The following is a 13336-nucleotide window of genomic DNA, read 5'->3' as shown; positions in this document are numbered from 1 at the left end:
ATAAATGTTTTATTTTGGTTGTTTTTATTTAAAAAATATCTATTGATTGTATTTATTATTTAATTAGGATTTAATTACGTAATAGCATTTTATTAAACTCACAAACCCCTGTCTGGGAAACCCTGATGTAATGTAATATTTAATGCATTTCGTGTTGTTGATAACACATAATGGAATATATTTTTTTCTCTTTGTATTTTTTTTATTTATTTATTTTTTTTTATTTAAGTTTTTATTGGGAAGGGATACAATTCACGACTGATCACATATGTCACTTTTACAGCTTTACCGGATTTCATAAATATTTGTTAAACAGGACTAACAAAACTCTCCAGGCGGTGACAGAGGCAACAGTAACACCTCATCATATCCCTTTACTTCTCTTTGTATTTTTATATCAATAGGTACAAGATTATCCTATTCAAATCGATAAACGAGTCAGATCAAAAGTAATCAAAAAGTCAGAATACATGACCTAAAATGAGTCATTTAGATTACATAACTAACTACAATTTTTGTAGTTAGTAATCTACCCAGCACTGCCTACAAGGAGGACTTCAGTTTTACTCCAATTGAGTTTTAGAAAATTATCAGAAAGCCAATCTCTAATTTCAGCTAAACTAGACAGAGAGAGTGGAAGAAAGTGGAACCAGAGGGCTTGGAAGACAGATAGAGCTGGGTGCCATCAGCGTAGCAATGAAAATGGTTACCCATATTTCCTAAAAATACCTAAAAGAGGAATTATGTAAATGATGAATAGAAGAGGACCCAAGACAGAACCCTGAGGAACATCAGCGGTGATTTTGATTGGAAAATCTGAACGAAGAGATACGATCTAAACCAAGACAGTAACAAATGGTCAGTGAAAGGAAGTGCTTAACCAACAGGATTAACTGTTGTTTAGTAGACATTTATATTCTTCTATTTCTCATAAATTCAAGATTTTTCAAGAAACAAATTCAAGAAACAAAGTCAGTCTTAGATCCATATGTTTTATTCTATTACAGGCAGGGCAGTGTAAGTGTGTGCATTTGAATACATTCTCATTCTTAAAAGTTAAAAGACTGGCAGGGTATAGTGACAGACATGAAAAGAGTTATTTCTTTTCTTTTCTTTTTTTCAAAGAATGATGGTTCAATCCTTATATATATTTTTTTTTAAGTAAACATATGGCCACAGTCTCAGAGTTTTGTTCCTGAATAGTAATTATTTTTCTCTATTTATAATTTATACTGTAGATATATCAATATAGCTATACATCTGAGATAAAGTCATCACTATGGTACATGATAGAGCTTTTTTTTTATTGTTAAGTCCCATTGACTTTATATCTATTTTTTGAACACAACAACTGAAACAAGACAGTATTTACACTCACGTGAAAAGGCAGTGCTCAACACAACTTTTTGTGAAAAAGTACAGCAGTCACAGTTTATGAAGTAATTAGTTATTTAGTAAAGCAGCAACTATAGAACAGGAAAATAAGTACTTAATATCCCAGACTTTTGATAATTTATTGTACATTTACATCAGGAAAAAAAGCCAAATTGGCAAAAAGCTAAATCTGAACCTATAGAACAAATTATTGCATGCGATCAAAGCATGAAAGCATGGGAATTGTGCTAAATAACATTTTTTGAAACAATCAATATACAAAATAAAATACTTGTCACTTGACACATTTGTGACTTGCGAAACTGTTGTGACAGACCGCTGTACTTTTCCACACAACCACCCAAAAACTCAAACACTTTATCCTAAAACGATATATAAAAAGCAAGTCTAAGTTATTAAAATATTTGCCGTTGAGATAAACCAATTTTTATTATAATATAGCAACAACAGTAGAAATGATTTTTAAAAAAAGCAGATGAGAAGAAATCTCTCTATGCTTATTTTGCTACTGATTGCACTCCATACCCATACCGAATGAGACTTTTCTTGAAGGACATGTACTGCATCGCAGTTTCAGGCAAACCATTTAAAGGGCGCATTTTGTGACTGAAGCATGTCCTGTACCATTCAGCTCTTCCTGATGTCATTTGCATTTATGGGCAGTGGTTTGTAAAAATAAATAATAATAGTAATTATCATTATATATTAATATCACACAGTTCAAACTTTTGACTTGTATGAAGTTGGCTTTTTGGCAATCAGGTGAAAAAAAATGATATAAAACTTGCATGCGTAAATTCAAGTGGATTTATGTAAATAAGAGATGACAAAAGTTAGCAAAATTAAACGTTTTACACGAGCATACAGTATTTTCTCATGCACATTAAGAACTCATAGATGTCCACCAATCGTCAGTGCCACCAATTACACATACTCAGCAGGATATTCCACACAATCTTCAATTAAAAAATGAAAAAGTACAATCCAACAAAATTTATTATCCTTTGCCTGAGACATCTTTGTCCCATTCTTCATTCTTGAAAGTCCTGAGGAAATATACCCCACAGCTTGTTGTGTGCTCCCCTCCCCGTAACTCAGTCGTGCCTTTTCGCCTATCCCAGCGTTTCCCTTATATGGAACTGCCAACCTTTGTGATAGCTTGGTGTTCTGTGGCGTCAATGTAAACATTACCGTAACATTAGTTTCAATGTGAACGTATGGTCATTGTGCAAGCTTCTTTATATGCTAGCAACATCTTTCGTGTTCAAAGGAGCCTCTCAGCACCTAATGTGTTGCAGGCAGAGATTAGGACACTTCATAATGGTGATGCACAAGACACAATGCATTCAGCAAATACATGTCTTACAATAGTACAAAATGAGGTCTTCTGTTCTTGATGAATCCTTAACGGTCCATAAGTCTGGAAGTCTCGGACTGGCCGCGTTGCTACGCATGCACGTTTCTACAATCGGTTCAGAAAGAGCAAAGAAAGTGGTCCCACTGAGTGTTGGGAAAGAAAACCGTAGGGTAACTGTAGGGTAAAATAAATAAACAGAATATGTTGAGGTTTGACAGTGGACCACTACACCATTGATGACAATGCAGTTTCCTTGGGGTTGGGGCAAGCAACAGAAGTTCGTAGCATCGACATATGGTTGGTGGGTAGCGCTCCATCAGCAGGAGAGAAATCATTGAGTTCTCCGGAGGACGAGAGTGGAAAGGACGGAGAAAGGGAGATGCCGGAGGAAGGGTCGGCCGAGCCAGCAAAGGTGCGAGGGGGCTTGGGAACCAAGTTGGGCTCTAGAGTTGCTCTGGCCAGTAGCTGCCTGTCACTGTCTGCGTTTTTCGCACACTGATCCGATTGGTGTTCTTCCGCCTGACTGTAAGATCCCCTTCCAGACTCGGACTCTGCATCGGACAGCTCGAGAGGTGGAGAGCTGCTGCCATCGAGCCTAAACAGAGAGTCCAGGTATTGGGCGAACTCCAGGACAGCCTGACTGGGAGTGCCATTGGACAGTGGCGAAACTGATGGAAGAGTCTGGGACCGGCCACTCTCAAGCTCAATGTTGACTTCTCCCCCTTCAAACTCTCTATCCTTGGGCGTTTCGCTGAGGTTTTCTGGCATAGAACAAGACTGGGGTGCTACAGGGCAGGATTCTTGACTGTTACGAACAGCTGATGGCTGGCAAGCCACAGGGGTTTCTGAAGACCGCCGGAAGTTCTTGCCCTGAATGGTCGCTTGATCTGCAATAGTTTGTCCAAGCAAGAGTGAAGAGAAGTGCCTGCCGTTGCGGGTGTTGACAGGGAGATGATGGGCGTCATTGGAGGTTACTTCTAGTTCCGGAGGAGTAGGGCAGTAAGGGCCGGTTTCCCCCAGCTCAAGGTCCACTGTGCCCTGGCTCAAGCCGTCTGCGGCCAGCAGCTCTGTGCGGGAGCACAGCGAAGGATTCTCTTCTGGGATGGGAGCATCCAAAGGGAAAGGTAGACTCCCCAGACAGGGTGAGCCCCTCAGGGCGGCGGATGATCGCCGGGAGTCCAAGCTGTAGACAGATTCAGCGTCAGAAAGACTTTCCATGATGGCCAGGGGAGCTTTTCGCTCCCGCAGCTCCACGGCCAATCGCTCACGGGCTCCGGTGAGCACCACAGGAACAGGAGGAGGCGGACACTCCGAGAAGCCATCCAGTGAGATCTCAGAGCGGGCACAGGAACTACAGCAGGACAGGAAGTGGGCACAGGAGTAGAGTAGCATGTGGAGAAAATAAACGGCCAGCATGGAAGAGTTGTTGATGACAAATAAAATAAGGGAATAAAAAAAAAAAGTTTGATGAACAAAAAAATCCAAAAGTGAAAAAAGAGCATATTTAAAAGATGCCATAAATGGGGGGAAATAACAAGTGTGATGCAAGACAAAAAATATAAATGTAAAAAAATTCAACATATCAAAAATTATATAAAATAATAAAAAAGTATATATCATTTTATATGTAAACATTACATAATGTTTTACATTTATTAATATTCAATTAATCAATACATCAATATATATATATATATATATATATAAAGATGACAAATAATATAAAATGTGTTGTTAAGTGTACAAACAAATAATAAGAATAGTAGAAATAAAATAAAGAAATTGAGGAGAGAACAGGGAAAAAAGGGGGAAAATCAGAAAGAGGGGAAGAGGATTATGGTTAGGCAACACTAAGGTGACTAACGCCTAGGCTGTGCTGTTCTACTGAACCAGAGAGGACGAGGGGGGAACTGTATACTACCATACACAGTACCTCTGCAGTCAGCATGAGTGAGGAGGACAGGCGATAAGGTGTTAAAATCAAATGATAAGAAATGCTTAAAAACACCTCAAGAAAATCAACATCATTTATCACTCATTGGCATGGACTGATTGGTCAGTCAGCTTGTTTCAAACAGTGATTGGCCCTTGCAGAACTCACCGGACACTACTGTTTCTGCGGTGATGTGTGGCAGGCGTGGGATGTGGTGAATTAGAGGCATCGAGGAAGATTGTTTCTGGATTCAGGTCCACTTCTGTAGGACTAACCATTATCTTAGCAGCAGACAGTAAAGCTGTCTTCCCTTTATTATAGTTTTCCAACACCTACATGACACAGAGGGACATAGAAAGAGAATGCAAGAGTGATAAAAAAACACAAATAAGAATAAAATGTACATGAATTTATGAAAAGACAAAAACAAGCAGGTCTCACAGCCTACTTGACATAGTGAAAAGCGTTATTTATATACAAATGTGCAAAAAATTCATCATTAGTGGTGCAAAATGAATGCACCTGAATACATTTTTATAAGGAAAAGTGAACTTTCACATATTTAATAGTTGCGATGTCAACATGCAGATTAAGCATAATTGTCTTTAAATAAATCACTAGGAAAATTATTTGTACACATACTAGGAAGATCCCATGCTGTAGATCTTCTTGCAAGTGCTTCTAGTAAGTTTTTTCACTTTTTATTTATTTTTGTTGTGAAAGTGAAATTGAGCACAGAATATTATATTTTTCCCCAAATTTAGTCACTTTACATAAAATATTTCATAGTTTCAAGTCAGCAAGGACAAAGTTTAGTGGAAAAATCAAGGTAAAAACTCCAATTACACAACCACAAGGTGATGATGCTGTTTTCTTTATTAATATGTGCATAAACATATGAGTATGGATAAAGTTAGAGACAATAATCACAAATATATCAGTAAATGGATGCGATGAAATGCAATGGACGAAATGGTGTGAAACAAACAATGATGTACAAGTAACATGCATATACCACAAACGACAATAAAGTAATAATACAGGACACAAAACCATTTACTTGAAATAAGAGCAATTATATAAACTTCAGTCAATGTGAGCCTTATAAAAACAAGTACAGGCCGTTAGAGATAAATGTAAGTGTTAATTTTCCTCTAAGAGTATATATACTGTATATAAAGCATCTTGAATGAACAATGAACTGCATGTTAGGTAATTTTGGCACTGATTGGTGAGAAAACATGGTTTCTAGTCCAATGGTTAGCACATTTTCTGCAGTAATTCACAGATTTCTACCCAATTTTAGTGCAAAAAAAAAGTCATTCCACATTCTTCTACGCAACACAAAAGGAGATTTTAATCCAGGTTTTAAATGTACCCTCTGAGGCAGAACTACCACCACCAACACGCAGGGTAAATAAACACTGATGCCCACCACAAGAACCGGGCTAAATCCAACTCCAAGAGTAAAGCACAAAGCATAAAAGACACAGAACGGTTCTTTTCCAAACCACCGGGTGACAAACTCAAGGCACATGCAGAGGGAAAGAAGCTGCAATGGAAATCCTGCTGCAAACTGCTAAAGCTTAAACCAGACATCAAAACAGGAAGTTAAGAAAAAGTGACAGAGACCAGGAACCTGCAGAAAGAAAGAGAATGACACGACAGATGCCCAAAGCTGGAGCTGAGGGATATTTCTGGTAGCGAGGAACGTAGATTATTAGCTGCAAAGGAAGAAGGCACATGCATTTGGCTGTACATTTTATACAACTATTAAAAAAATTGGGGTGTATAAGATTTGTTTTAAATGTTTTTGAAAGAAGTCTCTTATGCTCACCATGGAAGCATTTATTTAATAAAAAACACAGTAAAACCTGAAATATTATTACATTTAAAATAGCAGTTTTTTATTTGAATATATTTTAAAATGTAATTTATTCTCATTTTTATTTTCAGCATAATTACTCCAGTCTTCAGTGTCACATGATCATTCAGAAATCATTCTAATATGGTGATTCAAGAAACATTTCTTACTATCAATGTTGAATACAGTTGTGCTGCTTGATATTTTTGTGAAAACTGTGATACATTTTTTTTTCAGTATTCTTTGATGAATAGAAAGCTCAAAAGGGCGGCATTCATTTGAAATACATATTTTTTTAGAAATGTCTTTACTATCACTTTTGATCAATTTAATGCGTCCGTGCTGAATAAAAGTATTCTTTTCTTTCAAAATAAATCTTAATGACCCCAAACTTTTAAACGGTAGTGTATATCACAGGCTTGAGACATAACATGTGGCACTAGTGGTCGAGGAACTCAGTCTATCCTGGGGAGAAGTTAAAGGTGTGTTATCATAGATTGAGGGTTTTGTGCTTTCACCAATTAGACCGGTTGAGGGGATCTCTGATGGATTTACACTGGTTTTTAACAGGAACTCTGGTGAAGAAGGACAATCTGATGTGTTTGGGAATAGAGTGCTACTAGTGGAAGTTATCTTACGGAATTGAGAGCGGGACTCATCAACAGACACATCCGAGGAGGTATTTGACATTTTGGAAGATAAAGAGTCATTAAAGGGGATGGTTGAGTCATGGACAGATGAGGTTATTTCTAACGTTGGCAAGTCCAACTTCATAGAGGTCAATGTAATGTTCAACGGGGGAATATTTTTGGGATCACATGCATCCGCTGGAGATTCCGACTGAGAAGTTAATGATTGTGGAAGGTCAAAGGAAATGTCTCCTGGCTTTGTATCTGACCTAATGGAAGATGTATCTACAGTAACAGACATTGTAGGTGATGGGATTAGAGTGAGAGTTCCTGTATTTTGAGTGTTTGACGTCTCTGGACGATTGCTGGAAGTTGCCGTTAAAAGACTGACGGTATTATCGAGTGATAAACCGTTCCTGTGAGTGTCTGAACCTCGTGGTTGGACAGAAACTGTTTCACTGGGAGCTTGAGAAAGAGAGCATGTTTCTGTAACAATAAAACATTCATCTGAACGAAGAGGCATAAGAGAAGGATCTGGGAGTGAGTTAGTGACAGACACATGTGATTGGATTCTAGTCCTCTGGCTTCCAACCTGTGCAGTAATCAGTTCTGAAATTAAATATGGGGTTTCCAGCACCTGTGAAAACAAACCAACACATTACCATACAACAGACATTCAGTATGAACAAATTAACATACATTCAGAAGAAACAAGAAAAAACAAGACTAGTTAAAGAGCTACTACACTCTTAAAGGTTCAAAAAGGTTGGGTTTTTTTTTGCAGCGATGCCATTAAAGAACCATTTTGAGTTCCCCAAAGAACCTTTCATGTAACAGTTCTTAAAAGAACCACTTTCTTTTTAGGGGCTGTTTACACAACACCGTTTTTAACTAAAACTTGGCCGTTCATTTACACGACAACGGCATTTTGGGTGCCTGAAAACGCAAACTTTTGAAAACGGGTTTCAAAGTACAAGTTTTTGAAAATGGTCTCCGTGTAAACAACAAAAACTCTGAAAATGATGATGTCATGCACATGCGTATTACATGTTCAATCTATAGTGCTTCATCACCATGCCTGTCAGCAGAATACAGCGTTTTTAGGATCCGAATGGGGACCGTTTTAAACATATCGTTGTCGTGTAGACGTACCCTTAAGGCCTGTTCACACCGGGACGAATTTCGCGCGCGATATTCGCTGACGTTTAACGCCTCGTGACTAAACAAAGGGCGCCAATGTGAGTGTCCACACCGACGCGAAAAACGCCACGCGTAAAAGCGTCATTTTTTTAAAAACGCCTCGGGTTCGTTTTTTTGGTTTGACGCACTGCGTCAAAAAATATCCGACCAATGAGATTGGCGCTTTTGCTCACGTGTCTGGAGCTTCTGAAGTTACAGTAAAACACAACTTGGGGGCGCTCAAACACAAAACGGTCTTGCCGAGCACACATACGCAACGGCGAAGAAGATATATGCCGAGTAGCGTCTAAACACTGCCGGGAAGAAATAAGACGAGGAAGATGCAAGGCAAGATGATTGTAGAGCTGCTGGTCTCGTTGGTGTCGGAACATAAAGAACTATATGACAAACGCGACAGCGACTACAAAAATCTTGATAAAAGAGAACTGTTATGGAGTGGTATTAAGCGCCATCTAATGTCAGGGAATGAATTTGCATGTTCACTCGGCTCATCGTCAGCGAAAATCGCTTGGGTGTGAACACAAAAAACGCGTTGAAAAACGCTGGCGAATAACGCGCGCCGATATTCGTCCCGGTGTGTACGGGCCTTAGCGTGTAGAACTTAATAACCTGAAGAACCATTTTCCAATACAAAGAACCTTTTGGAAAGATTCCATGGATAATTAAGGCTCTTTTTCATGGAACCACTGATGGCAATAAAGAATTTTTATTTTTAAGAGTGTAGACTTGATGTAGTGATTTGAGGTTTCATTCCATTGTAGCAGTTACGCACCCAAAGTTTAATACTTAGGGTTAGGGATCTAACTGTCTTAGCAAGCACCAAAAAGAAGAAGAATCAGCCATGCCAGAAATGCTTTTATGCACATGTAATTCCGATGACGGCAGTTTCAGGGGACAAATACAAATACAGACCTTTAAGTACAGAAAAAACAGACAAAAGACACATTATGGCGAAGATGTTGCAACAGACCTGCAACACATATACCTGGAGTCCACTGAAGCATTACAAAAGCATTATAAGCAATTGATTCTTAAGCCAGCAGTCACAAACCCAAAAGCCATAATAATAAACATGGCAGATCTGGGCACACCAGAATCCTTTGGTACTTACTGTATGCTATGCATTATGTTAGGGCTGGGCAATATAGACTACAGTTCAAAAGTTTGGGGTCAGAAAGATTTCTTTTTCTTTTTTTGGAAAGAAAGTAATACATTTATTCAGCAAGGATGCATTAAATTGATCAAAAGTCAATTCAGCATCATTACTCCAATCACCGAATTGAATGACATTTGAAAATGCTTTTAAATAACGTTTTTTATTCGTTTTGAATCAAATTACAAATGGACAGTCTAATTCAAGTAAATCAATCAAACTCCATTTTTGTTGTAAGCATTATTAAAATATCCTGGTCTTAATGCTCTTATGATCAAAAGTGTAAGACAAGGAAGGATTGTGGAGATAGTCTAATAAGTTTTATGGAAAATTAATGGCCATTTAAAAAGTACTCAATACACAATATTTATGATTGTGTATTTTTATATCACCAGCAAAATCATTGCATACATATTACAAAAATGTAAAATATTGTCCAGCCCTAGTGGGACATTTAAGGTTGTTCTTAATATTATTATTGCATTAATATATGTAAAGATGCTGGATCTGGTGATAAGGCCCGTTCACACCAAGGACGATAACTATAACGATAACTATAACTATATCAATAACTATATTAGTGTCCACACTAGTGGACTATTCATACTGTTTATTCGAAGCATGCGCTGCAGTTACATCGTCTGCAATTATCGTTACAGTTGTGGTGTAGATTCTGCTATTCTTTAGTATTTAGAATGATTTTTAGAACTATATCTTTATCGTTATTGTCAAAGTTATCATCCTTGTTGTGAACCGGCCTTTACTCAGATTTGCCCAGAATGGCATTTCATCCCCAATCCAATCACTGACTTTGCATTTTAGACAAAAAAGCGTGCACACAAATGCTCACATACACAAACACACACCTTGTTGAGGCCATCCATCACCACATGGGGCAAGTGTTCATTCAGCATGGCTGGAGAAATGATGACCTCATCAAAGGCCTTGTTATCCCCCCACAGAGCGGAGTAAGTGGGCTCTTCCTGACCACAACTACAGACAAGGAGAGAGAAAGATGGTAAAACAAAATAAAAAAAATACCTGTACAGACTCTTGCACAGTTTTGACTCAGACAGATGCAGGATGTGACGCATTCAGAGTTCATTACTGAAAATGACATAGTATTCATTACTTAAAATAAAAAGGTCCCAAACTTCATTAGATTTATTTTTTATAAAACGTCTCTGTAAAGAACAACTTTGTAAACACTGCAAGGTGGCTGAAAGATTTGCCAGAGAGAAATAGGTTTTACAAATTGATGAAATATTGATCATTTGATTGTGTCAACTATTCAAAAGATTTAAATTTGTTTTTTAAATAATCTTATTCAGCAAGGACAGATTAAATTGATCAATGGTGAAATTAACGAGAGTAATAATGTTACAAAATATTTATATTTCAAATAAAAATACTGTTCCTTCGAACTTTCTATTCATTAAAGAATCATGAAAAAATTAAGCCGTTTCCACAAAATTAAGCAGCACTTTTTTCAACATTGATAATAATAAGAAATGTTTCTTGAGCAGCAAATCAGCATAATAGAATGATTTCTGAAGGATCATGTGACACTGAAGACTGGAGTAAGGATGCTGAAAATTCAGCTTTGCATCACATGAATAAATTACATTAGTTAACGTATTAATGTCTAAAGAGCACATGCTGTCAGATTGCCTTAATCCATTAATCTATTCAATTTACTTCCCCTCCACTCACCACATCTCGGGCGGGTGGTTGTGCACCACATGAATGACTCGTCCTGGTGGGTACAGTGGCGTGGAGGCTGACAGGGCGATGCTCAGATCACTGGGGTGCAGCCACAGGCGAGAGTTAGAGGGGGTCACGCCCTGAGAAACAGGGGCTTCATCATCCAGTGGCAGCTCTGATTTAGGGATGCACTTCGTTCCCCCAGCAATGATCCGCCACTGATGGAAACAGAAAGAGAGAAAAATACAGGCTCTGTTCCAAAACCTAGTGAGCTGCCTACGCAGACATCATTTCAAATCAGCAGTTCCTGCTGAGAGCAGCTAACCACCAAAGTAGGCAGCGTGATTATGCTTATTAACAAGCCAACTGTGCTGGAGCTGCAGAAATCTGAGGTACTTCACATTAATGCCAAAACTAATCAGAGGCTGTCAAAAAATAAGAGAGACATGAGACACGATTCATGATGCAAGCAGCATTAATCTGACAATGAAGGTGTGCATACTTTTAATTCTTGCATTCATCATCTCAGCTGCATGTCAATGCAGGGTTACACTTTATTTCGATAGTCCACTTTAGACATTCTACTTACTATTAAGTATTCTAATAATAAGTATTCTAACTTTGCACATACATGTCAACTAACTCTCATTAAAGGTGAACTAAGTAACTTTTTTACCTTGGCTGAACAGCTTCGGAGTCATTGGAATGGTTACATTACTTATTTCGGGTTGAATGGTGGTCGTTTCGCACCCCCCTGGTGCCCGTGAGCGGAAAATACGCACTTGCAACTTTGAGCCGGCGGGCCGCTGGCCGCCGCGTCAAGAAGTCTCGCGTGATATCAGGTCTCGCGATGTAAATAATTGCTTTACGGCCAAAAGAAATCTGCTAAAATGCTGTCATTATTGCGCTCCCTCACGCTGTTTGAACCCGAATGAAGACGTTTTAAAGAATGTCCCATCTGCTTTGATGTCGTTGATCTATAGCCTCTGGTGTCTGAGAATCACCAAAGAGTTTTTACAACAGTGTTGTCAAATATCTATTCCGAAGCTGTGGGGGGAGCTCTAGACAAAAAGCGAAAATACAGCGTATAAATCCCGAAGTTACTGAGCCCCGCTTTAATGTGCAACTACATGTCAACCAACTCTCATGAGAGTATTAGTAAACTGTTAGAGTTAGGGTTTGGGTTAATAGAAAAAGTTGACATGTAGTTGCAAAATTACTTTCAGTAAGTAGAATGTCTAAAATGGATTATCAAAATAAAGTTACTTTAGTCCACTTTAGACATTCTACTAACTATGGGCCCTATCATACACCCGTTGCAATGCAGCACCAGACATGACGCAAGTGTTTTTTGCTAGTTTCAGTCCGACGCAGTTATCATTTTCATCTCCTGCACCACGTTGTTTAAATAGCAAATGCATTTGCGCCCATGCGTGCTGGTCTGAAAACGAGGTGTGTTCAGGCGCATTGTTGACGCATTGCTATTTTGAGGCAACTGAAATAGACTGAGCCATTGACAAACTGAAACCTGGTCTAAAGTCAATGGCGCAATTTTTTTTTTTGTTATTTAAGAGCGTGTTAGTAATGTGCGCCTATAGGCGGGTCCACAACGCGCGTACACTCTGCTTATTAAACACACAGGGACGCAGAGCAGCATACAAACATGCCAAATATTAAAACTAAAAGGATTACAATGTAAAATATTATTGTGTACATAAAGATATGGTGGAATGTAGATGGTCGTAGATGGTTGATGCTTGCTCGCTTTAACCTTGCGCACGAGCAGATCTGTTTCCTCTCTGGAGACTCATTCAGTGTTTCCGCTTTCCAATTCTGCCATGTAAATAGCGAATCTGCCATGGCGCGAGCGCAACTGGCTTTTAAAGGGAATGGGAGATGAGACTCTAGTTGGTTTATAGCACGTTACGCCCAAAACACACCCATTACTCATTAAGAGAATAGGGACAACCCTTTTAGACCATGCACCGAGTCCACCGACCATTTATCCCGTTGTTAAACTAGCAAAAGTGGATTCGGACACGCCCTAAGTGACCTTGCGGCGTGCACTTTAGACCATGCGCTTAGATTGTTAAAATAGGGC

General features: G+C 38.7%; 1 protein-coding gene across 5 annotated transcripts in view; it reads right to left on the bottom strand.

The window, feature by feature from the left end:
- Nucleotides 1-1291: 1291 nt before the first annotated feature.
- dagla (diacylglycerol lipase, alpha) overlaps nt 1292-13336 on the bottom strand; it is a 42383-nt gene continuing 30338 nt past the window's right edge. For 3 of the 5 annotated variants that reach the window (XM_081359669.1, XM_081359671.1, XM_081359670.1), the window contains 4 exons: nt 11245-11453; nt 10398-10524; nt 4854-5017; nt 1292-4103 (listed from right to left, as the gene is read on the bottom strand). In XM_081359669.1, coding sequence (XP_081215795.1) covers nt 2978-4103; nt 4854-5017; nt 10398-10524; nt 11245-11453 — 1626 coding nt within the window. In that variant the 3' untranslated portion in view covers nt 1292-2977. Of the gene's footprint in view, nt 4104-4853; nt 5018-5543; nt 7816-10397; nt 10525-11244; nt 11454-13336 lie in introns of those variants that run through there. The other 2 variants (XM_081359672.1, XM_081359673.1) reach the window with 1 other exon arrangement.

This window comes from Scardinius erythrophthalmus, assembly GCF_964197995.2.
Source record: "Scardinius erythrophthalmus genome assembly, chromosome: 2".
Taxonomy (NCBI): Eukaryota; Metazoa; Chordata; class Actinopteri; order Cypriniformes; family Leuciscidae; genus Scardinius; species Scardinius erythrophthalmus.
Note: the sequence above shows the minus strand (reverse complement) of the source record. Positions and strands in the feature narration are given on the sequence as shown.